At 42.0% G+C, this 26,004-nt stretch overlaps 1 protein-coding gene across 4 annotated transcripts in view; it reads right to left on the minus strand.

Moving 5' to 3' along the window:
* Positions 1–13,809: 13,809 nt before the first annotated feature.
* Positions 13,810–26,004, minus strand: part of mctp2b (multiple C2 domains, transmembrane 2b) — a 50,289-nt gene continuing 38,094 nt past the window's right edge. For 3 of the 4 annotated variants that reach the window (XM_080745822.1, XM_080745823.1, XM_080745821.1), the window contains 12 exons: positions 24,694–24,787; positions 24,484–24,586; positions 23,982–24,084; positions 23,192–23,293; positions 22,975–23,049; positions 22,692–22,811; positions 19,018–19,131; positions 18,690–18,731; positions 18,090–18,199; positions 17,416–17,525; positions 16,924–17,021; positions 13,810–16,491 (listed from right to left, as the gene is read on the minus strand). In XM_080745822.1, the coding sequence (XP_080601948.1) occupies positions 16,357–16,491; positions 16,924–17,021; positions 17,416–17,525; positions 18,090–18,199; positions 18,690–18,731; positions 19,018–19,131; positions 22,692–22,811; positions 22,975–23,049; positions 23,192–23,293; positions 23,982–24,084; positions 24,484–24,586; positions 24,694–24,787 (1,206 nt within the window). In that variant the 3' untranslated portion in view covers positions 13,810–16,356. The remainder of the gene's footprint in view (positions 16,492–16,923; positions 17,022–17,415; positions 17,526–18,089; positions 18,200–18,689; positions 18,732–19,017; positions 19,132–22,691; positions 22,812–22,974; positions 23,050–23,191; positions 23,294–23,981; positions 24,085–24,483; positions 24,587–24,693; positions 24,788–26,004) is intronic. The other variant, XM_080745824.1, reaches the window with a different exon arrangement.

Here is a 26,004-nt window from a genome sequence, read left to right on the forward strand (position 1 = left end):
TGCTCCGATTGGGCTACGGTCTTCAACAAGAGGAGACACCGAAATACATACATACATACCCAGCCGATCGCAGTACTTGCACACTCTCCTTGCGCACGTACAGTAACTACAGTAGAAAGGTGTAATTCTGGGAAATTGTAAGTGTGGTTGCAGTGACACAGGTCACGAGAAATCCACTAGGAAATTAATTCTGTCTTACCATGGCATTTATTGCGACCGTAGGTCGCATTTACTACCAAAACCTCCACAGGCTGTCCGTGGGTGAGTGAGTGAGTCAGTCCGTCACACTTTTGCCCTGCTCATATCTCCACAACCGTTGCCCCCATCCATGCCAAATTTTGCACACACACTCCTTGACTACCAAACTACAACATCCAAGGACCCCCGGAGCCCCAGGGACCCCCAGGTCCCTGGGGGATCCCCAGATGTAAAAAATGACCAAATGTGGTCACACGTCACACGTCACACTTTTTCCCTGCTCATATCTCCGCAACCGTTGACCCGATCCATGCCACATTTTGCACACACACTCCTTGCCTGCCAAACTACAACCTCCAAGGACCCCCCGAGCCCCAGGGACCCCCAGCTCCCTGGGGGACCCCCAAGTGTAAAAAATGACCAAATGTGCAAAAATGACCAAATGACCACCCGCTTATCTCCCGATTAGGGAGTCTTACTGGTATTATTGCGACCGTAGGTCGCATTTACTATCAAACCCTGCACAAAGTGTAAGTCAGTCCGTCAGTCTGTCAGTCAGTCTGTCTGTCACACCTCACACGTCACACTCTTGCCCTGCTCATATCTCCGCAACCGTTGCCCCGATCCATGCCAAATTTTGCACACATGCTCCTTACCTGCCAAACTACAACCTCCAAGGACCCCCGGAGCTCCAGGGACCCCCAGGTCCCTGGGGGACCCCCAGATGTAAAAAATGACCAAATGTGCTAAACTGACCAAATGACCACCCCAACGGGGCTGCTCACGGGGAATTCCCGGGGACCACCCACTCCTGGTGCTCCAGAATGGATGCAAAAGTGGTGGCGCCCCCAGTGGAGGACCCCCTACACTGCAGCTCACATAAAATGCCGTAACTCCGGCTAGGAGCGTCCGGGACAGCCGGGGCCGGTACCTATTCGTCCGCCTTGCCGGCGCGGAGACCCCACCCCTCATTTCTCACATGGCCCTCTTCTAGCGCCACCATGAGGCCGATTCTTGCAAAACACATTTTTGGACACTGCTCCTACAATTTTTGCCCTAAAATCACGCAAATCGGTACACAGTATGTCTACACTCATCCCATCAACATGAATCTCTCCCATATAGCGCCACCTCCAGGCCGATTTTTAAAAACACATTTTTGGACACTGCTCCTACAGATTTTGCCCTAAAATCACGAAAATCACTACACAGTATGTCTACACTCATGTCATCAACATGGATCAGGAAGATTTTGGCAAAACACATTTTTGCCCTATTTGTGGAGATAAGTGACCTACGGTCGCTTATCTCCCGATTAGGGAGTCTTACTGGTTGCGACCGTAGGTCGCATTTACTATCAAACCCTGCACAAAGTGTAAGTCAGTCCGTCAGTCAGTCTGTCTGTCTGTCACACCTCACACGTCACACTCTTGCCCTGCTCATATCTCCGCAACCGTTGCCCCGATCCATGCCAAATTTTGCACACATGCTCCTTACCTGCCAAACTACAACCTCCAAGGACCCCCGGAGCTCCAGGGACCCCCAGGTCCCTGGGGGACCCCCAGATGTTAAAAATGACCAAATGTGCTAAACTGACCAAATGACCACCCCAACGGGGCTGCTCACGGGGAATTCCCGGGGACTACCGACTCCTGGTGCTCCAGAACGGATGCAAAAGTGGTGGCGCCCCCAGTGGAGGACCCCCTACACTGCAGCTCACATAAAATGCCGTAACTCCGGCTAGGAGCGACCGGGACAGCCGGGGCCGGTACCTATTCGTCCGCCTTGGCGGCGCGGAGACCCCACCCCTCATTTCTCACATGGGCCTCTTCTAGCGCCACCATGAGGCCGATTCTTGCAAAACACATTTTTGGACACTGCTCCTACAATTTTTGCCCTAAAATCACGCAAATCGGTACACAGTATGTCTACACTCATCCTATCAACATGAATCTCTCCCATATAGCGCCACCTCCAGGCCGATTTTTACAAACACATTTTTGGACACTGCTCCTACAGATTTTGCCCTAAAATCACGAAAATCACTACACAGTATGTCTACACTCATGTCATCAACATGGATCAGGAAGATTTTGGCAAAACACATTTTTGCCCTATTTGTGGAGATAAGTGACCTACGGTCGCTTATCTCCCGATTAGGGAGTCTTACTGGTGTATTGTGATGTCAAGTGAAGCATGACCAAAAGCTTCACTTTTCTGTTGTGGCAGATTTGAAAAATGTAGGGGTGGCATTTCATAGCCTGATAAATCAGTCCGCACATCACCACCCCCTGTTGGTGGGTGGTAACGAAGTGTGAGATAGAGTCTGATTGCGGTCGCAGTTACTATCAAAACCTCCACAAACTGTGAGTCCGTCAGTCAGTCAGTCCGTCCGTCAGTCCGTCTGTCTGTCTGTCACACGTCACATGTCACACTTTTGCCCTGCTCATATCTCCGCAACCGTTGCCCCGATCCATGCCAGATTTTGCACACACACTCCTTGCCTGCCAAACTACAACCTCCAAGGACCCCCAGAGCTCCAGGGACCCCCAGGTCCCTGGGGGACCCCCAGATGTAAAAAATGACCAAATGTGCAAAAATGACCAAATGACCACCCCAACGGGGCTGCTCACGGGGAATTCCCGGGGACCACCGACTCCTGGTGCTCCAGAACGGATGCAAAAGTGGTGGCGCCCCCAGTGGAGGACCCCCTGCCACTGCAGCGTACATAAAATGCCTTAACTCGGGCTAGGAGCGACCGGGAGAGCCGGGGCCGGTACCTATTCGTCCGCCTCGGCGGCGCGGAGACCCCACCCCTCATTTCTCACATGGCCCTCTTCTAGCGCCACCATGTGGCGGATTCTTGAAAAACACATTTTTGGACACTGCTCCTACAATTTTTGCCCTAAAATCACTCAAATCGGTACACAGTATGTCTACACTCATGTCATCAACATGGATCTGTCCCATATAGCGCCACCTTCAGGCCGATTTTTTAAAACACATTTTTGGACACTGCTCCTACAATTTTTGCCCTAAAATCACGCAAATCGCTAACACAGTATGTCTACACTCATGTCATCAACATGGATCTGTCCCATATAGCGCCACCTTCAGGCCGATTTTTTCAAACACATTTTTGGACACTGCTCCTACAGATTTTGCCCTAAAATCACACAAATCGGTACACACTATGTCTACACTCAGCGCCACCATCAGGCCGATTTTTTTCAACCACATTTTTGGACACTGCTCCTACACATTTTTCCCTAAGATCACGCTGCGACCTGACGGTCGCTTATCTCCCGATTAGGGAGTCTTACTGGTGCTTGCAGTCAGGCTAAGCATTTCATGCTTGACCATGGCCTAGTAGTGCATTGGTTCTCGAAGTCCGGGGACTCTGAGGGGTCCCCAGGAAAATCATTTAACCCCTTTATCCATTTATATGTTGGCTAAAGCTATATTCAAAGCTAGCAGATACAAGCAATTACGTTTTCATTGTAGGTAATGATAATGGAGCAACTGACAACATTGTTTACATGGAACTCCATAAATTATCCATTGTTCTGTCCTATCAAATGCCACAAAATTTGACAAAAATATCCCTCAATGGTGTGGCCATAAGATAATTATTCTCTGATTCAAGTTGTCCCTGTTGAGCAAGGACAAGCCTGTATACCTTCAACTGGCTGAAGAACGATGGACTTCTCTTTGTAGCCTACCATACACGTGTATTTCCACCTTCCATTATGCAGACTCTCAGTGGAGTGGTCGTTGAATGCTTTCATTGATTAAACATAAAAATCAAGCAGTCAATAAATAGTACTGTAAGAAATCGTTTGGTTACATTCTGACCTTTTTTCTCTGGGTGAAGAGGATATACACCCAACATATTTCATATGTGTGGGTTCCCCATACATATGAAATAAGTCGGGTGGAGAGATAGTCTCCATACGATAGAGAACATCACATTCAAATCTGGAACATCCAGTGCCTGTTAATATAGGCCTACCTTCCATCTCTGTCTGACAGAAGGCACCAGAACGCAGAAGAATGGAGGCCTGCTTTGTGATTTCCTCTGTAAACAACTGGAAAGACAACAGAAGCCATTACTGTGCTGCGATGACAGATTAAACTGACTCAGCACTCTGAGTCACAGTCCATTTATTTATATATTTCTGTAGTCTAGGACGCTGGAAAAACATTAGCCTTTTTTCTCTACGATTATAGAGGGAGAGAAAGACAGACAAAGAGACAGACAGACAAATATAATTCCTTCAGTAAGTATGTTGTGGATGATTTGGTTTTGTAATGTGTTTTTGCAACATTGTTTTCTCCCTGCATTTAGCAAAGAGAATTACTGATTTTAAAGTATAATTTTGGAATCTTCATACAAGTTTCATTAACATGTTATGCAGCAGCCAAACAAAAACCCACTGGAGTAACATAAAAACCAATAGTGTCCATATCTCAGCCCCCAGGGGGGTCACCAAATCATTTTGGGGGGTCCCCAGATGATTAACTTAATGTGCAACATTGTTTTCTCCCTCAACAGTAAACAACCAACCAACATAACGTTTCAGTGTATAAGAGGGTATATGGACAATTCTAAAGTGACAATTTAAGGGGCTTATTGATACCTCTGAGATGACAAATGAAACATTGGCCAAATTGTCAAATATTAGAGGCAGAAATTGTGGAAATAGCCGATCTACATGGGGTGTTGTGAGCATGTAGATCTGCTATTTTCACAGCAGAACCGAACCGCGACCGCGTTTATACAAAATGCCTCAACTCTTAGTGCTTGTCAGGGTGTGTGGGAGGTCCTCAGTTAAAATCTCATTAATTTGGGGTATAAGATTATTATCTCTACACCACACTCGCCACGTAGGCCATCAGGTCCCAGACCTCTCAATGGCCAGCGCAGCCAGACCAGTCTGTGTGTCTGTGAATTCCACACTGAGTGGAATTCATTTTGATCGAAACTAAGGAGAGACATAGTTCTCTGACCTCCACACTACATCTCACTGAGTGAATTTGAGCCAGCTGGACAGGAGAGAGGCCTTTTTTTGTAGGACAACTTCTAAGAGAATTCCTGGCTTCAGCTGCAGCTTACTGAAACAACTGACTGACTTCCCCCTCTCTCTCCCTCAGCTCAGTCTTCATCCAATTTACCATGAAAGGGAACCAGACAGTCCCATAATACAGCCCTGCAGCAGAACCCATTGAACAAGCTCAACAACAACAGAGTTGTGCTGCTTCTCACTCACTCACACACACACACACACACACACACACACACACACACACACACACACACACACACACACACACACACACACACACACACACACACACACACACACACACACACCTAGCCGTCTATCTACAGAAGAGCACTGGTTGGCTGCTTTCTCTTGATAAGGCCTCCAGTCGCCCACAGAGAGCCTTCTATATCACCCCATTAACAGTGTGTTACAAAGGAAAGAGTGGCCCCTGGTGGGCTGGAGTACACAGTACAGTTAGTGACCAATAACCATCTCACACACACATAAATGATAACCATCACGTATCCTTATTTTTGCCTTTGTCCGTTTATTCCATGCCGGTACATTAACCTGGTATTCTTTTGGTTCTATATGAAATCTATCTTCCATTCGTTTAACTGTGCAGGTTTTAACTGTATACTTTTGGAAATGTTACATTTTATTTCACAATAACAATTGTTTCTGGCCTTTTAGAAACTCGCCCCTGACAAATAGCCAAGCCCATGAGGGGGAAAAACTAAAAGCAATAAAAAAAATGTTTTAATAAATAAGCATTTCCACAAAATAAAAACTAAACTGAACCCTCTTTAAAAACGAATTACAAGTAGCCTAACAATGTCAAAAATATAGTTGTGGAGGAAATAATGTCAAAACTGTAGTTGTGGAGGAACTCTGTGTCTGGGCCACTTTGTGATCTTTTGCTGCCACCTGGTGTCTGCTCGTTGTTATTGCAGTAGTGGAGGTGTGCTCTTTGCTTTTCTGAAATCAGCTTTACCCTTCAGCTGAGGAAGCACAAACACCAGTGGTGGAATGTATCCAAGTACATTTACTCAAGTATTGTACTTAAACTTAAACTCCGTAGATCACTGACATAAATAGTACTTAATAGTATTAAGTTTAGTTACAACGTACCTTGTAGATTTTGATTATTATTCGAAAACATACAATAATCAATTAAGCCCCATTCCCATTTTATACGTCGGTACTCGGTACCGACGGTCAGATTGGTGTGGGCTGCGAACGCTTTCGAGACTTTCAAGTGGGCCCTGGTAGAGATAAAGGTTGGAAGCCGCTGGTATAGACATGCTATCTAACATACTTGCATGTTTTTGGGGACAAGCAAACAGTATAGGCCACTGTATGTCTATTTAATAAAGTACATAGGCCTACTGTACCAGACCAGACTGTACGCTGGTCCCCTGCACAAGTGGCAAGATTTGATTTCTAGTGCTGAGCTAATGCAGAAAGCCTGTTTGGACAGAGGATATACAGTTTATTGTGCTTTGAGCTTCATTCAATACCAACTGTCGAACAAGGACCCCTTAGTTGAGAAAGAGATTAAGCAGGGACCCCCACAATTTATTCAGTTTCCATATAGTTTCATTGTTTGACAGCATTGTATTTTGGATTCATGTAAATTTGTGTTTTCAGATACGTATTTAACCACTTGAACCGCCAATACTTAACTTGACATTTCACTCTTTAAACATTAAGGATGTCCATAATTACAACACCAGAGGCAGCGCCACAGATCACTTTCAACCCAGAGTCAAAACCAACAAAGGGTCAAACTCTTTTTTCTGCTATACCACCAAAATGTGGAAAGCCTTACCGAAGGCCATAAAGGAGTGTGGATCACTTGCATCCTTTAAAATTGCCCTGAAAAGCCACTTACAGGCAGCAGCCGTTCGCAACTGGTAATAATGAACCTAGCCCCAACCCTACCCTCCCCTGCCCCTTCTTTGTATATACTGTTTGTTTAAGAATTACTGTCTTTGTTTTGTTTTTCTTTACATATCTACTGCATAGTACTGTGTTCTATCTGTCTGTCATTCAATGTTATATGAGATACTTCAATGGTTTCCAGTGGAAATAAGCTTAGTCTTTTCATGGATCTCCTTTTAGTAGACCTTGTACCAGTGAACTGTACCGTCATGAAACTGTACCTTTTCCTATGCAAACTTCTAATAAAGTCTTCAATCAATCAAAAAAACTCTGTCTGCTCTTTTTCCCCTCTTCACCAAACGTCTTTGTCGAAAATAGCCGATCTACAAGCTCACAACGCCTTGCAGTACTTTTGGAGGACCCCCTGTAGTAACTCTGAGGACCACCTAGGTGTCCCGGACCCCCTGTTGTATCTGTAACTTTTCACTGCCATGGCAATGTAAGGAAGACCACACACAGGGCATACACATACAAATATTTATTAAGGACATCATGAGATTACGCAGACAATAGCAGGTGTCAGGGTACAGGCCAATGTATGCTTCGAGTGACAAGTCCTGACCAGTCTCTGTCTTTAATGTAATCCTGAAGTGTAGTGTGTAAAATGAAATATATAATAAATAATACAATAAAATGATAAGGTAAAAATGTACAGAGAAACAAACATCAAGTACAACCACTGAAATCCTATACTTAGTTAACTGGCTCTACTACTCTTTTTTCCCTCTACACCAATCTACAAGCTGCTTATCTCGCTATTCTGGGGCATCCCTCGGTACAGTCACACATTTGCAAATTAAATATTGGCCTCTTGCTCACTTCTATTCTATGCCAACAAAGGTGTGGAGCGTTCAGTGGCTAAGCAAATTTTCAAGGGGTGTAAATGATCTGTGATGCGACACATCGAGAGCTTATAGATAAGCTATTTTCACTGTACACCACCCTTGTACAACTAAGTATAATACAAACATAAGTGGTTAATCAGATTAATCGATTTTGGTCTATTATAATATATATGGCGTCTAATTGTAGTTGTGTTTTTAATCTAATAATTGATCATAGTAGAGCCCGACCGATGTCTCGAACTCATCGATATATCGACAATTTTTTACACTGGTTGTGCCCCATCATTCATTTACTCTACAATTGTCTTTTAGAACAGTGTTTCTCAACCTGTGAGTCGTGACCCCCAGGGGGCTCCCCAAATGATTTTGGGGGGTCCCCAGATGATTAACTGAATGTGCAACATTGTTTTCTCACTCAACAGCAAACACACCAACATAAAGTTTAAGTGTATAGAGGGTGTCTGTACATTTCTAAAGTGACACATTTAAAGACTTTTTAATACCACTAAAATGACAAATTAAACATTGGCTAAATTGTCAAATATTAGAGGCGTTGTGAGCATGTAGATCTGCAATTTTCACAATAGAACCGTGTAATATAAAATGTAATGCCTCAACTGTTAATGCTCGTCAGGGTGGGGGGGTCCCCAGTTCATATATGATTATTTTGGGGGTCGCGGCCAGAAAAGGTTGAGAACCACTGTTTTAGATGGTTGGAACTGCCATTTCACTAGAACTACCCAGTAGTAGTAGAGGTATCAGCTGTCCCAGTGATTGTCAGTGGCAGTTGAGTGCACTTCATATCACAGTACACAACCCGACATTTGATCAACAACAAAATATATTTTCATAAATGGGACAAAATACTGCAAAATCCTAAAATGATGAGTCAATAATAATAATAAATAAACATGTAATGTGAAAATGGCTGATCAACAAGCTCACAACGTATCGAAGTGTTCAGCTTGTAGATCTGCAATTTTCACTCCTTTATTGCCACACTATGATAAAGAAGGGCAATCATTTATGAAAAAACTAATATACAAGGTATCTCTGCCCGATTTTGTATTATCAATCAACACATTATTTATGTTTATTTGTATTTATCTGCTTGCTTTTTGTTACTTTAAATGTAAATTTGGAAAGTTAACATTTTCTGAAAATATATCAATCAAATCATCAGTAACCGGTGGTCTAGGACTCTCCAAAATCGGCATTGGACAAAAAAAGATCTGGTTTCAGTCGAACTTGCGGCTCATTTTGGTGGCCCCTCTGCACCGTGGGGTTCCCCACGCTCAGTGCGCGGTGCACGTGTGCCTAGCGGCGCAAGCAAACCAAAGCACAAGCAAAACAAGTGGGAGGCATGACAACATGTTACTCTTTAACCCATTTAGGCCTAGAATTATTCAATGCTTTAACTATTGACAAATAGCAGATATACAAGCTCGAGCTTGTAGATCTGCTATTTTTGAAAAATCATGAAAATGTGTGCACGTTTTTCAATATATATTTTTCAAAGCAGACTTTTGTAACTCAAATCTCTGCTTCTGGGGGGGTCCCTGGAACCACATATTTTCAGATGGGGGGTCTTGCACCCAAATAAATGTAATTTTGGGGGTCTTTGACATGAAAAAGTTTGAGAACCACTGATTTAGAGGAAGAATTTAGAAGTCGGGTCAAAGATCGGGTCAAAGATATTCAAAGACTTGCACACATTTTGTGAGCTTGTATATCTGCTATTTTTCAATAGTTAAAGCACAAAATAATGGTTAAAGTGGTTAAAATCTAGCGAAAGGGTCTGTGCGCTGTGTGGGTCCTCATGTGTGTCTTCAAATGAGTACTTCGACTAAAAGATCTGCCGCAAACGATACAAGTAAAGGGTTTCTCTCCTGTGTGTATTCTCATATGTGTGTTTAGATTTCCGTTTTGACCAAAACATTTACCACAGACCCTACAACTGAAAGGTCTCTCCCCGGTATGAGTCCTCATGTGTGTCTTCAGACGTCCGTAGTGATTAAAGTTTTTGCCACAAACTCTACATCCAAAGGGATTATCTACTTGTTTTGCGGATTTCAGTTTCAAAGACATCCCTTGCCCTTCCACATTCGGCGTATTGTACGCTTTCAGTAAGTTAAAAGACACACTGCTCTCCTCCCACTCGTCACTGTCATCAGTGTCAGATTCAGAGCAATTTGAAGAGAGGAGCAGGACATTAGTGGTCGGTACTAGTGACATCCCACAGTCCTCTACACCGGCTTGTGTTTTCATGTGTTCAACTGAAGTGCTGGCCAGAGGCTCTGTCTCTCTGCTTTCACCATTACATTCACTTTTCACTGCTGGTAATGTCATTGTTGACACATCGACCTCCTCTGATCTTTGAAGCTCATCCCGTTCCTCTTTAATCTGTGGAGGCTCTGGTTCCTCCTGGGCCACACAGAGGTCCCTCTCTGGCTCTTCAGGAGAAGCTTCCGCTATGCATACAGGGAGGAAGTCTAGCGGAATAGAAAATGTGATCAAAAGCAATCAGTTAAGAGGTTTAATATGTAGGCTACTGTGCAAACATTTATTTTGACACAAAATATATTCTAGGTTAAAACTGGAAACACATCAGCTGCAGAATTCCTGATACCGATGTCAAACAATGGCTGTTCACACATAATTCTAGTATAATTAAAATAAAGACACAGTAGGATTAATCAGAGTGAATAAATATTAAAAAAGGGTCTGCTGCGATAGGGCTGGGCGATATGACTTCAAATCTGACTGATCACCTCTATCCTATAGACCGATTTCTCAGAGCGGCAACCATAACTGTGGTGTCAAGTGGCACCGCACCTGTGTGTGTACGTCTGTGTGCCGACATCGCAGCTACACGGCAGCGCTCTGAAAAAAGGTCTATCATGAAACACTTCTATCAAAATGGGAGTAGTCTAGAATAGATGGCTCTATTGACAATGCATGAGGGGTCACTGAATGGTTTGAGTTGAGTATCTTTTTAATAGTCCAGCAGCCCTATAGGGTGTGCCAAATGTAGTTCTAAGAGCGGCCATTTCTTGGGTAAACACAGCCTTACACAGGTGTTCTGATTAGACTATAGCATTAGTTCTATGCAATCAAACAATTGAAACACCTGTGTTTTGACCCAAGAAATGGCCGCTAAGGACTACAATGACGTAGCCGCTGGCACACACTATACAACCCCTAAAACTAAGTATGCATTCCACCCCACCCCCCAATAAACAAATGATGCATAACCCTATGAACAAAATGAATCGTGCCCCCGCTCCCTCATAAACAAATGTCGCACATTTGCATAAGCCTCATATAAACAAATTATTTACACTCCACCATAAGCAGATAATGCACAACCCTCCTATATAACCCACAGCTGAGCATAGGACAGTGGTTCTCAAAGTGGATTCCAGGGACTCTGTGGGTTCCTTTAGGGGGGTCTAAATTGACCAATACAAGTCTGTATAACTCTGATAGTATACAAATGGAACCAAATGGTTCCCTTTGTACACTGTGAGTTAAGGGGAGACCTTGAATTTTGAAAGTTTGAGAAACACTGGCATAGAAGATTCATCATCACTAGAAACGGTGTAGAGGTGGGGAGGTCATGTATTGTTTCTTTCAATGTTTCATGTGAAAGAGAAGAACTGATGCCATCATCATGCACGTATTTACCTTCATACATTAATGTCAAACTTCACCGCGCACACACTGATTGTACAAGTTTAGTCGTAGGATATAATGGCATCACTCGAGACTACCCTGGAATTAATCACCTTTTTTCCACCAATTGAAAAAAAGAAGAGAAAATATTGCAGGTTATCACACGTCCATTATTATATAGTTATTTTTAAGTGAATTGTACAAACCTGGCGGGTGTCTCGGTCGCTGCAGCAGATCAATGTGTTGTTGGTATTGCACTATGGTTCGGACAAACACGGCTAATATGTCGTCAGCCACAGCAGACAGTCGTTCATTGACGAACAGTCGCAACGTCTCTATGTCGGCCATTTCTCCCCCAAAACGCTGAAAGTCACGGGTGTTTGTTTGGTGGTGACTCCAAAAAGTACCGAACTAGAGTTTGTTTTGTTTAGTCTCTCCGCTCGTCCGACATAAACAAACAACGGTTGGCAGGCAAACTACTTCCGCAGTCAACGAGTCGGACGTCGACGACCTTCCTTCCACGGCTGATTTCATGCTTCTCTGCCATCTGCTGGAGAACAAGGGTATAAAACAGTTTTTCTCAAACTTTCACATTTCAAGGTCTTCCCCTCAAGTCTGTCAGGGTATATTTGTACGCTGTCAGAGTTACAGAATTGTATGGGTCAATTTAGATCCCCCTAAAGGACCCACAGAGTCCCTGGAATCCACATTGAGAACCATTGGTCTAAAAAGTACTCAAATGTTTTAAGTAAAAGTATCAATACTGCAATTCAGAAGTAAAAAAGGAAAAGTAATCATTATGCAGAATGTCCCATCTCAAATAAATGCAGTGTAAAGTACAATGTTTGCTGCGTGGAGTAAAATTAAAAGTATTGAAAATTGGAAATACTCAAGTGAAGTACAAATACCTCATAATTGTACTTAATCACAATACTCAAGTAATTTATGTACACCACTGCTGGAGAGGAAGAGAGTGAGTCTGTCAAGAGTGCATCAGTGGTTTTGAACCTTTTTCATACCAAGGAGGGGCATGATTTCAGTGATATTTGGACCAATACCCTCTACCATACTGCAAAGTTTCGTGAAAATGTGACTTTGCATGTATGTGTAAGGGCCAGACAAATCATTTTCATAAGACTGCAATATTCATTGGCTCATAAAAACGTAAATGTCTTTATTAAAAAAAGATCCACTTCTAACTTCCTTTAGATATTGGTCCAAAGTTCACGTGTAAAATGTTTTGTGCAAATTGTGAATATCCCAGGAGGAGATAGATTTGAACTGTTTTTCATATAATTCAAAAGGGTGGGAGATCTAAAGGTCAGAGGTCAAAACTCAGAGTGTAGTTGTTCAGTATGAGGAGACCCCACATGTGTAATGAAGTTTCATGGCTGTAGGTCAAACATGAGTTATACGGTATCAAATGAGATAGAAATGCCATTAAATGCAGGTCCGTAGCCCTAATGCATGTCAAACTGGGGGTCCTTGAAATTAAAATGTTTGGGAATCACTGCTGACTAACGGGGCAGAGTGGAGACCGACTCTGTCTCCTTATACTCCATCTGTCTGCAGATCATAGAGAGGACAGAGCTCAGTCACCTGATTGAGATGTGAAAAGTGTAACCAGGTTACTGCAGTCTGCAGAAGGCCTGCACTCCTGCTCAAGGCCGCCCACTGGACACTAGGCCTCAGGCACGTGCACACCTCTCCAGACCATGGATGCAGTTTTTACTATGGTGAAAGAAATGCAAATGCCCTCTTTCCATACCGTGCCTAAAGGCAGACAGAATTCAAGAGAATTGCCTTGTCCAAACTCTCCTGAACTTGAATGCAACATCTTATGTTGAAAGAATTGCCCTCTATGTGTAGAAATCCATTAAGCCACATCTCCAGTATATCAAGTACCAAAAATAGCCAACCTTCAAACTCTTGGAGCTTGGAGGTCTGCTATTTTCACATTTCAGCCCTGCCTCTAACATTCTCTGCATGTCCCTGCTAGGCCTACTGACTGGGGAAGGCATGTCCTGCTGCAGAGCCCAGCATAGACTTCAATGAACGAACAACAAGGAAGTATAAAAAAACAACATGAGAGATGAGAGGGCCGTCACCACCAAGCTTTATATCATTCACCACTGTTATCACTTATCATTACTGTAGTTGTGGACTGGACTCTGCCAATGCCATACACTTGAGTTAGAAGCAATAACCTTTAAGGCACATTACTTAGTAACCAACACTTATTTACAAAACATTTTTCAAAAAATAGCGACACTCTTGTACGACAAAGTAGGGCATTGATAAAATAAAATAAAAAACATTATACAATGTTTCTGCCCGACAGTGATGGTTATAAACTGTCCATACATAAAATGGTTACATATCTTCAAAATGTACCTTTAATGATAGCTACTGTATAAACATGCATACAGTAGGCTGGATGTAGGATGTTACATCTCATCTCATCACTCTATACCAGTGGTTCTAAACCTGTGGGAGACCCAGGGGGCCCCCGAATGATATGGGGGGGAAAGCAACATTGCTTTCTCGCTCAACAGTAAACAAACCAACATAAAGTGTAAGTGTATTACACATTTCTAAAGTGACAATTCAAGGACTTTTTAATACCTCTGAAATAACAAATTAAACATTGGACAAATTGTCAAATATTAGAGGCAGAAATGAGCATGTAGATCGGTTATTTTCACAATAGGACCGTGATATACATAATGTAATGCCTCAACTCGTAGGGTAGTGGGGTTAAAACAGTTAAATTATGATTATTTTGGGGGTCGCAGCCTGAAAATGTTGAGAACCACTGCTCTATACAACGATCACATCTTAACAGTAACAATGTATGTGACAATGTATCCCCCAACAAGATCTTCACCAATCCACAGGGTGTGATGCAACAAACTTGTGTGGGGTCGATCCATCGTTGTTGGGTGGAAAACTTGTATGTCCAAAACCGTCCATTTGTATTTATCATTTTAGAAATGATTTAAACCAGTGAAAAAAGAATCTTAAAAAAAAAAGATCTACAAAAAGATCTAGCACACAACGCCTCACGGTGCGAGGCGTTGTGTGCTTGTAGATCTGCTATTTTCACTAGTTTTGTGCGGCAATCTTGTGCAATGAAGCATCTTGTGCAATGAAGCTTACAAAACGTACAAATCTGAAACTTGGAGATACGTGATTTCTACCTGACAGTGATCATATGCTCGTTTTCTATGCAGATGTTGGTTACTTGTTCACTAGTGTTACGTAGCCAGATGATCAGAGATATCTTTGCCTACTGGTGACAAATTCAAGGAATGGAATAAAACTGGGTAGAAACCACACCTGTAATTTCAGGCCCACGAAATAAATTAATATAAGGGTTCAGAATGAAATTTACTTTTTATACATAGTATAACTATCAGTGAAATAAATAAATAAATACTTATTTTTTTTCCACACAAAATAATTTTGAGGTATTTACAAATTATCAATATTTGTACAAACTCCAAATGGGACACTGGTGTTTAAAAAAAAAAAAACAGACAAGGAAGAGGTAGACCAGTCCATAGTCTTCACTGTCTCCATGAAATTCCTGATCAGCTGGCAAAGAAAGACTTGCTATCATTTTAGGGCAGTCCTTCATATTGGGACGATATTGGGATCGGTTTTCAAAGCAGGTTTGTTAGTTCAAAGTAGGTTTGTTAGCGCCGGTTTTCTCCGTCATTCAAGCCCATGAATCTAATTTGACGGAGATCTCTGATCCTCTGGCTATACGAGACTACTTGCTCACGCTATATACATAATCAATCAATCTCAGAAAATTAGAATATTTTGTAAAAGTAAATATTCTTGAAACGTTCATATAATATTTCTTGAAGTTTTCATATATTCTAGATACACTGTACATTCGGTGAATTATTCCAAACTTTTTTTTGTTAAAATTTTGAATTTTTATGGCATACAGCTCATGAATATCAAAAGTCCATATTTCAAAATATTACAATATTACACAACACCACTCAAAACAAGGATTTATATGTCAACCTTCTGAAGTCTGAAGAGTTGCTTGAAGTCCAGTGAGAAGTTTCCGAAGTCAGTTATGATTTGGGGTGCTCTGGCATCTGCAATGATTTTCTTTTTTACAAAATATTCAAAATGTCTGAGATTGATCTGTACTGTTTGCTATACCACAAATGCTAAGAATGTGATTTAATAGATGCTATGGTTTGATGTTTACCCGGTATGCTTGTTACTTTATAGCACTTAATAGTTTTTCTTTGCACTCTATTTACTTGTCCATTTACCCATTGCATCATTTGTTGACAGGGGTTCTTGCCATTTAATCCAATCTTGCACTTTATAAGTCAGTCTGTAAAGAACGTCCTCTTAATGCCTACATTCTAAGTTGTGTTCAGGATGAACAATTGTGTGGAATGGATGATAAGAATGAGAAACAGGGTAATTAAGAAGTCATGGTTGTGGTTGAGTCTGCACCTCCCATCATAGATGTTTGGTTGAATTAGGTCCCATAACATCTCCAGAGGGCTCAGAGGTTCATTGTGGCATCCTAGAACCATTCCACATTCTCAGGAGCCTTGGTCCTATGCCCAGCCCGTGAGACAGACGCAGACGGACAGTTTTCATCAGGGTCAGGGTGTGAGCTGGTGAATCTCAGGCTGAGGCGAGGAGGACTGGTTGGTTGTGTTTAGGTTCCTGGAGGATCTCTTCATAGGAATCTTCTTCCTTCTGGCTTGACTAGCAGCTTTGAGATCACGGTACTGCACCTGTAGATACACATAATCACAGTTGCTATTTACAGTAACCACATGAATCTCTTAGCATCCCTCCCCATTCTTGGGCATGTCAGAATAGGCGAACATTCAGTGGAAATAACACATTTACAAGCTTACAACGTGTCATATTGCGCCACGTTGTTAGCTGGTAGATCTGCTCTTTTCTGTGGCTGTGTGTGTGTAGATAGATAGATAGATAGATAGATACCTTTATTATCCCAAGGGGGAAATTCAGTTGTCCAGTTGTAGCACAGCAGTATACAGTAGTGTGTGTGTGTGTGTGTGTGTGTGTGTGTGTGTGTGTGTGTGTGCGTGCGTGCGTGCGTGCGTGCGTGCGTGCGTGCGTGCGTGCGTGCGTGCGTGCGTGCGTGCGTGCGTGCGTGCGTTGCGTGCGTGCGTGCGTGCGTGTGTGTGTGGTGATACCTTCTGAACGTCTGAAGGCACACGTGAGAGGAAATCCAAGACTTCATTGTTTTCTATGGCGTAGGGATTCCTCAGTTTCTTGGTGAACTTGTTGACACCTATAAAGACACATTTTATTTATGAGCACCAGCAGGTTAAAACATTCCTGTAGCTGTAAGTCAAAAGCACTGTTGTGGGATCCAGGGACCATTAAATGGACACTTTCTGTAACACTGTACAATCTACATTCACTTGGGTCCCAGAGCAAAATAAATGATTTAAAAGGTTGACAATCTCTGAACAAAACTATACTGGAGCATCTACACTGTAAAATCCTCAGTCCTTATTATAACTCAGAGAGTTACAGTCTGCAGAGGTTCAATTTGGAACCCAGGTGGTCCTAGGACCCGACGGTGAGAAGCAGTGATTTAAAAGCACTGACAAAAATATTTTGGAACTTTAGCCCTTCCTTATGGGTAGTGTCAAAAGCCTAGAAACCGGTGTAACACTCACCCCATATTAGGACAATGTAGCGAAAAGGGATGAAATATGTAACGATGGTCGCCACCACCAGCACCAGGAGAGCCAGTATAGACAGGAACGGAACAGACCAGTTGAAGGTGCTGACGATTCAGAACAAAGAGAAAACAGTTAGTTCCATATGAATGAGTGGTTTCCATACAAACAACCTATCTACTCACATTCTCATGTTCATTATCTAAGTCATTTTTCTTTTAGGGGAATGTTTGTCTCAGTGTCAACACATCAAGAAAGCTAAAAGGGAGACTGTGTTGGCATAAAGACAGACGGCAGTTACCGTTAGTGCCTGTTGAGATTGGCACATTTTCTGGGGCAACCTGCCAAGATCACACATGTCACACATGTCATCTTATTTTTTCACTCTCAAAAAAGCACCTGCAATGTAGTGCATTTGAAACTACATTGTGGTTCATATCATGTGATCACTGCTTGCCTCCTGTGAATTTATTTTCTGTTTATTTTGTTGCTGCGTGAGGTCAGTAGACAAATATGTGACGTGAGTGAGATGAAAAAGCTGGGGTGAAAGAGAGAGAGAGGGCAGACTGTAAGAAAGGGAGACAGCATAGGTGTCTACTGTAGAACCAAGTAGGACCTTGTGCCTTGTATTATTGTATAATAATAATAATGATAACAATGATGGTTCCTACTTCTTGATCCTCTCTCCAAAGCATGCGATCCCCTCCAGCAGGTTCTGAACAGTGAGCACGGTCTCCTGAACCATGTGGATCTTCTCCATCAAACTTCTCCGTTCTGATTCCTACAACACACACTGGATTAGCACACATAACACCAGGGGCGTCACAAGGAGGGGAAACATGGGACTGAGTTACTAGGGCCCGAGGTGGATGGGCCTTAATTATTTTATACTTTAGCTATTGAAAAATAGCAGATATACAAGCTCACAGCGCTGCAAGCTTGTAGATCTGCTATTTTATAAAAGTCATGAAAATGTGTGCAGATCTTTGTATTTGTATTCCTTGACATGAAAAAGTGTGAGCACCACTGACATAGAAACAAAGGATTTGAAATATTCAAAGACTTGCACAAATTTTCAGGATTTTTCAAAAATAGCAGAGTGCAGCGCTGCGAGCTTGTATATCTGCTATTTTTCAATAGTTAAAGCACAAAATAACCCCCTGATAACACACGCTGTTGGGTAGAATCCTCTCGTGTTCAAAACTGTACTTTTCATGGAATGGGATAAAAAAAACCTTCGTTCCAATGGATCCACTTATTTAGTCACAAACCTTCTCATCCTCCTCATCTTCTTCACCCAGCTCCATGTTGTCCTGAAACAACCCAAATAATGAAGGTTGATTGGCTAATTGAACCACTTTGGCAAAAAAAAAAAAAAAGAGCTCACAAGAGTTGTGAGTTTTTATTTGGGCTTCAGTTCAAAAGTTAGTTTTCAAAATGTTTTCAAAATGCCATTCATAAAACCACCGGCCTAAGATGTAGATGTCCTTGTAAGTATAATGTAGTAATAGAAGTGTGTGTGTGTGCGTGCGTGCGTGCGTGCGTGCGTGCGTGCGCGTGTGCGTGTGCATGTGTTTGTGCATGTGCGTGCATACCCACCGGGTCGAGGCTGGCTCGTCCAGTACTGATGCGTACATAGTTCCAGGTGATTAGACCAACCAGGAACAGAGGCAGCATGTAGATCTCCCAGTGCCACACTGTTAGCACAAACAACTGAACAAACCCAGTTTAACGTTAATGTTTCCGTTGCCGTCACACATGTCTTGTGATACAATGCGAGAGAACAAACGACAGAGCAACATTAAGTCAATTTTACTTAAGGGGACCCTTAAAGCTCGTTATAAGATGACGCCATTCCAGTCTGTTCGCTCTGTCTCTCAGAGGAGGCCTGTGGACAGTTCAGAAACTTGCCTACCAGTGGAAGGCAGGTTTGGTCATTTCAAACGAGAATTCACACTTAGAGAAATTAGTAGAAATTACATCATCAACCTGAGGCACGTTGTCCCCCTTGACTAAAAGATGAACTATTTCTATTTCTATTATTATTATTATTATTTAATGCTTCACACCTGTGACCGGCCGCAATATATTTGTTTGCACCCCAGATTAGGTTGTGTTGATTTTGGAGGAAAATTGATGTCCTATTCAGATATGAATATTTGCATTTCAAGCCACTGGATATTAACAGGTGCTACTGTACATTGTACATGTAGTCAGCAGAGCAAACCGACAAGAGCACTTCACAGGTAAAGGTCTGATTGCAAATCTTTATGTCTGTTGAAGTGTTTTGATTACTATTATACTGTAAAGACTTTGTTGTTATACTGTAAATTAAGCCTATGTTCTTCTCAATGTATCTCTGTCTCTGTGTCTTACTTTCCCTTGTCTGTTCATTTGTCTGTCTCTACAAAAGACTCGGCGGGATTGTAAAAAGAGAGACAGCGTCCTCAAATTAAGGCTTCCAGGAAAATGAACACGTCAAATGGACAATGGGATTCCTCTGTCTACAACGGCAGCTCAAACATAGTAGGCATCACCAGCATCTCCATCAACCTTGTCCTGGGAATCCCCATCAACGGTTGGGTGATGTGGCTGGTGTTAACTGGAGCGGCAGGTACAACAATGGCCTCAGAGATCTTCACACTCAATCTGAGTGTCTGTGAGCTCCTCTTCTGCTTGTTAAGTTCTCACTTTTATATCAAGGGGATCATAAAGCCCATGAGCTACTTCACCTATGGTTTCTTCCTCACTGGGCGTCCCCTCTTTCAGAGCTGTATGTGTGTAGAGAGATTCATGGCAGTGATTCACCCAGTGCTCTTCCTCAAGTACAAACCCCTCAGATACAGGCTGGCTTGTTCGGCGGTGGCCTGGTTGATCATCCTCGGGGTTTCGCTGCTATACATGGGGTTGAATATGTCAGGGCATAGAGCATATTATGTTGTTCTGGGTGAATGCCTTGTTTTCATGTCAGTGATGCTGCTGTGCAGCCTGGCCATCCTCAGAGCTCTGACACAGAGCGGTCCAGGGGAGGCGGGCAGGGAGAGGGACAACACCGTGAAGAGGAGAGCCTTCTTCATCGTCTGCTTGATCATGGTGTCATTTCTGGGAACTTACTTTGCTTGGTGCGTTGTTCTTTTCTATTATGGCACTAAGGAAGACGTAGAGGAATATGAAGCTGTGCCAGCAAGACTCATATGTATGGCCATTACTCTGACCAGCGGGATGGTTCAACCACTGCTGTACATCTGCCAAAAGACTGGCAAACTGCCCTGCTTTAAACCTACGCAAGGTGCATAGATGAAGCCCCAATGATTATATAAGAAAAAGAAGGTGCGCATCAGCAATGGTTTTCTCAGTGGAGTGCTAGACCTAAAGTCAAATTTACATAAAAAATAGGAATTAAATTCCAAAAAGGTAGCACATCCCTAATGTTTAAATCAGGAGGACAAAGTACTCACATTTCCACTTATTTATTGGCACACACCAAAAAGGAACGCTTACGCGTTTCGGCTAAGAGCCTTCGTCAGAGCAATGATTATATCTGTAATTATTTTCACTCATCAAGTACAACGAGGGCTTATGGCTAATATACTGTAGAGTAATCCTGTTGTTATGTTACGCATGTGATCCTAAATTAATTCATATGTAATCCTGTATATGTAATCCTGTATTGTTATTATTTTATACTTTATACATTACAGTTATTCAATTTGATTTATTTATTTCAGTTAATCAATTTGATCTCTTCTATGTTGTTTCTTACCTTGTTCTGCTGTCATTTTCTCTTGTTTTATAAAGCACTTTGTAAATTTGTTTTGACAAGTGCTATACAAGTTAAGTTGAATATTATTTTATTAGGTGGGCAGGGCACACATAATCCACATACATTTTGCACACTCCCAGCTCGCATCAAAGCCGCCCGGCGACTTCGAGTACCCAGAGAAGTGCTATATATACTGGATGTATTGTTATTATTATTTATTTTATTTTCCTGCAGCTGTACCAGTCGTTTGTATTGTATGGTAAAGTAGGCTAACCTTTATAAGTAAAGTGGCTACGGCTATTGTACAACTGTGTTTGTTTGCACAAACAATACCATTGACATTAATATTATTATTTTGTCAGTCTTTGGTTGTTATGATGTATACACACATTTACCGTCAGAAGAATTGTGGGCCGTTACACACAATTGTATGTCTTTAAACAGAGTTAAATCTACATACATGAAAGGAATTACCAAAATCAATCAACCAGGATGATATGTCTGCACACAGAGCTGAGCTGAGCTAAATAAAACACTGGGCTACTAATGTTTATCTTAAACAAATAACCAGTCTATTATATTTAAAGCTAAATAAAATAGGACTAACATTAACTTTAACCAGTCTATTATACTATTTGAGTAAAACATAATTTCTTTCCATAATCAGGTCAGAGGTAATTCTGGTCACCAAATTAATTTGACTTCTGCATAAACTGTAGATCACTTCAGATGTATTTATTTTTGCATCATTTTGCATATTATTGTCATCATCACCTTGGGGAAGGGATGACAACTGCTACGTATAAAACCTGTTGTTAAAGTTGCTTGATTCAGTATTTAGATATATAGAAGTCTGATCCAACTGATATGGCCATACAGTATATGGAGATCTGTATCTGTCAGTCCTTGCACTGCAGGAGAAACATAAGCTTCATGGCGCTCACATCTAGAGATAGGGCCACGTATACAGGTATATGGCGATGTGACTAATATGGCCATAACGGTATACTGTATGGAGATCTGTGTGTCGGTCAGTCAATCCTAATTCAGGTGCCCACTGAAAACACAAATCCTAATTCAGGTGCCCACTCGTCCAGGAGCCCAGTTGTCCAGGTGTCCAGTGTCCACATGTCCTTCATGCCCATTATGTCCTTAGTGGCCACATGTCCCTAGTGCCCAGACGTTCCTAGTGCCCAGATGGTTTTGGTAGCCAGTTGTCCAAGTGCCCAGATGTCCCTAGTGCCCATTGTCCAGCTGCCCACTCGTCCATGTGCCCACATGTCCCTATAATACCCAGATGGGTTTGGTGGCCAGTTGTCCAGGTGCCCACTTCTCCAAGTGGCCAGTAATGGGAGAAGAAGGCGTTCAGAGCGTTTGCTTGGCCCAGTGGATGGGAAATTTATATTGAAAAAACTCACATTGATTTACTCGTATACCAAAATGTGTTTTACTTTTCCAAGCTCACAATCTATTATAATCTATTGCTATGTTGTATTGATTAAGTACTCACCAGGAATGCAAGCAGGCTTCTCTGTGTATTCTCCCACTGGAAACAGCTCTTTATGTACTGCAAGGTGGACATAATGGCTCTGTACAGAGTACGCACTCGTAAAACATTCCTCGCCAGCATCTGAAACATACACATTGAGACGACATGTAACCGGATGGCATAGGGAAGGGATCCTATCCTTTCTGACTTCCATTTACGGTCTCACTAAATGGGACATTTGTTGTTATTGAACTAACAATGATCATCACAATTATTTATTGCAACATATCTTCCGGTTTCAAACCTTTTTGGAAAACTTGGGATTGTCTTCTAGGAATCTTTTCTCTTTGGGCTGAAATGTTTTGACACCGGCTCTGACCTGATTTGGGGTGGGGGTAGGGGGGTGTGGAGGAGAAGGAAAGAAATTAAACTACAGGAAAGGACAAACATTTATGTTTACAAAAAGACAATTATGTTGACATCTTGTTGACCTCTATACTTTCTCATAAAGGTACACTCACAGGGTTAGATATAACGTCGAGCTCCAAAGAGATGGTCCCTTTCGTCCAGCCTTCCAAATCGTCTTTTTTCAATGAGTAGGCAATCTCCAGCTGGTTATGGATCTGGAGAGAGGATGGGATTTTTAGACAGGCAATATTTGTGTGCAATGTAGGTTTTGTAGAACAGCTGTTTGTGCCAAGTTTGGTTCGGATTAAACACAACATTAAACATATTTGAATGTGTTAAATAGCTCTATATTCTGATCTATGATAGATATCATTGTGCTATGTGTTTGTTAGGTCCCCTGAGCTCTTTATAAAATGCATTTTCAGGTCAATTCTTTCCTGATTGGTTGATATTAGGCTTCCTGGTTGGATGAAATTGGCAACCCACAAGAACCCTCCTGGTGTGACTATTCTCATGGCAGAACCCTGAACAGTGTTTGTGCCATGTTTGGTGCAGATCAGAGCAATGGTGCAGACTTTACGTTTGTGATGTCCATGGTTGACCCACCCTCTAGGCAATTTGAATATTGCATGTTATTGTTGCATGTTGTTGCAATCGGGCGGAAACAATGACAGTCCTATCTCTCTCTCTCTCTCTCTCTCTATATATATATATATATATATATATATATATATATATATATATATATATATATATATATATATATATTAGGAATAGGAATGACTAAATAATAACTGCATTGCATTGATTGTTACACAGATATATATTGTTTCCATTTCCTGAGCGGTACAAGGTGTCTGTCGGACAGCGCCAATACAGTATTATGTACAGTAAACAGCATACCGACAGCAGAGGAATGGCTACTTTGCCCAGGAAGTCTGGTGGTTTGTCTCCATCGTCATCAAAGACGGTGACCTCCAGGACTTCATGCATGTCTTTGACCGGACTGTAGAGGAGGAGAGAGACAAAGGGTGGCAGATAAGTCCACTGGTGAAACAACTTTACTCAAGTACAGCACATTTTTTAGATACTTTTAGAGAATTTCCCCTTTTCAATACTTTATACTTCAACTAAATCTCAGAGCCAAATATTGTACTTTTTTACTCCACAACAATTATTTGAAAACAAGTTATTTTGCAGATTTAGGTTGTTGTTATAAAATGTACAGTAACCAGTTGCATTATGAGTCCAACGAAAAAACAACAGCACTTACTGACAATAGTAATAAATTAAAAAAGCATCACCAACAAGGAATACTATAGAAAATAAACAACTGACTTTGCAACAGTTGATCAAATGTGAACTACTGTACTTGACTATAGAAAAGTATGTTTTGGACACTGACAATGTGAAGACTTTGTTCCACTCTGGGTTCAGGGTCTTATAGATGATGTGAGTCTGCAGCCGGTCGTTTCCCAGCTGCAACACGCAGTAAGGATCACTCCTTCCTGCGGAACAAAATTACAAAGTACATTAAAAATCCACCCTCTGAGTTACAGACCCGTAAAGTTCCATTTGGAGTACTTTTAAACTAAGCGTACAAACTCAAATGTACCGTTTAAATCAGCTGCCGTCAGATCAGTAGCTCGGATCACTTTGATCTGGAGGAATCCCACGTCACGCGGGTTCCTGAAGGACTTCATCACACTCTGTGAGACAAACACATACAGTACATACAGACATTAATGGTGCTCTAACTGATATCTTCTGTTAAGATTATGTGATAAGTTTTAAATCATTGTTAAATGCTCTATGCTGCCATAGCAGTCATTGTTGTTATAGAGTGTTTGGTCAATAGCAGGGGTGTTCCCGCCTCGCCAGCTCTTTAGTAACCATAAAGTAGTGCATTTGGAAGTGATGAATATGGATGGGACGATAATCGTTATCGTGATAAAAACACTCGCAACTAGAAGCAGTGCTCTTCCGAGCACAGGTCTCCACCAGGCCTTGCATCCTGGTGGTGCTACTGTATAATAGGCCAATGTAAAAAGGGTGGCATATGTTCTTCACCTTAGATCTTTCATGGCAATCGGACGCTGCATGCATGATTTGAAGCATTGTGTTCCAAAAATGTGTTTTGCTAAAGTCTACCTGCTGGTGGCGCTATAACAGGCCAATGTGAAAAAGGTAGCATTTGTTCCTTGACCTAGTGGGAATATGTGTGGCAAATTTCACGGTAATCGCAAGCTGCGTTGATGATTTGAGGCATTTTGTTAAAAAACGGAGCAATCCTGCAAACTTTGGAAGCCAATATTAGCCAATCAGGATGGAATATGAAATATCAGACGGATCGGACTTGATCACATGACTATAGAGATACTGTGTACCGATTCGCGTGATTTTTGGATAAAATCTCAAGGAGTAATATTCAAAAATGTGTTTTACATAAGTCGGCCCAAAGGTGGCGCTATAAAAGGCTGATATGAGAAATGCATGGCAAAGGCTTATCCTTAGCCTCTAGGGAGTGCGCTTACAAAGTTTGAAACTGATCGGTGGAGTTATAGGTAAAACCACAAATCGGCCTGTTATAGCGCCACCATGAGGCTGATTTCAAAAATTTGAAGTGGCATTTCTTCCTCGACCTAGTGGGAACGTGTGTGCGCAATTTCATGATAATTCACCCTTTGTCAAGTCCCGCCCATTGTCCTGCCCTTCTCCACACCCATTGGTTGCTTTGACTTGGAGGGACATTCAGTGGGACATTCCATCCACTGCCATGTTAATTCAGTTGCTTCATATTGTTATTCTGTGTGCTCAATTCTAATTTCAAACTTTGTTTCAGTCAATTGGAGCTGCTCAGTGGCAGCATAGTGAATCAGCATGTTTTTAAATGTTTTTATTTCTCCAAAAATTATGTTTTAGCTAA

This window comes from Nannobrachium achirus (genome assembly GCF_963921795.1).
Source record: "Nannobrachium achirus genome assembly, chromosome: 17".
Taxonomy (NCBI): Eukaryota; Metazoa; Chordata; class Actinopteri; order Myctophiformes; family Myctophidae; genus Nannobrachium; species Nannobrachium achirus.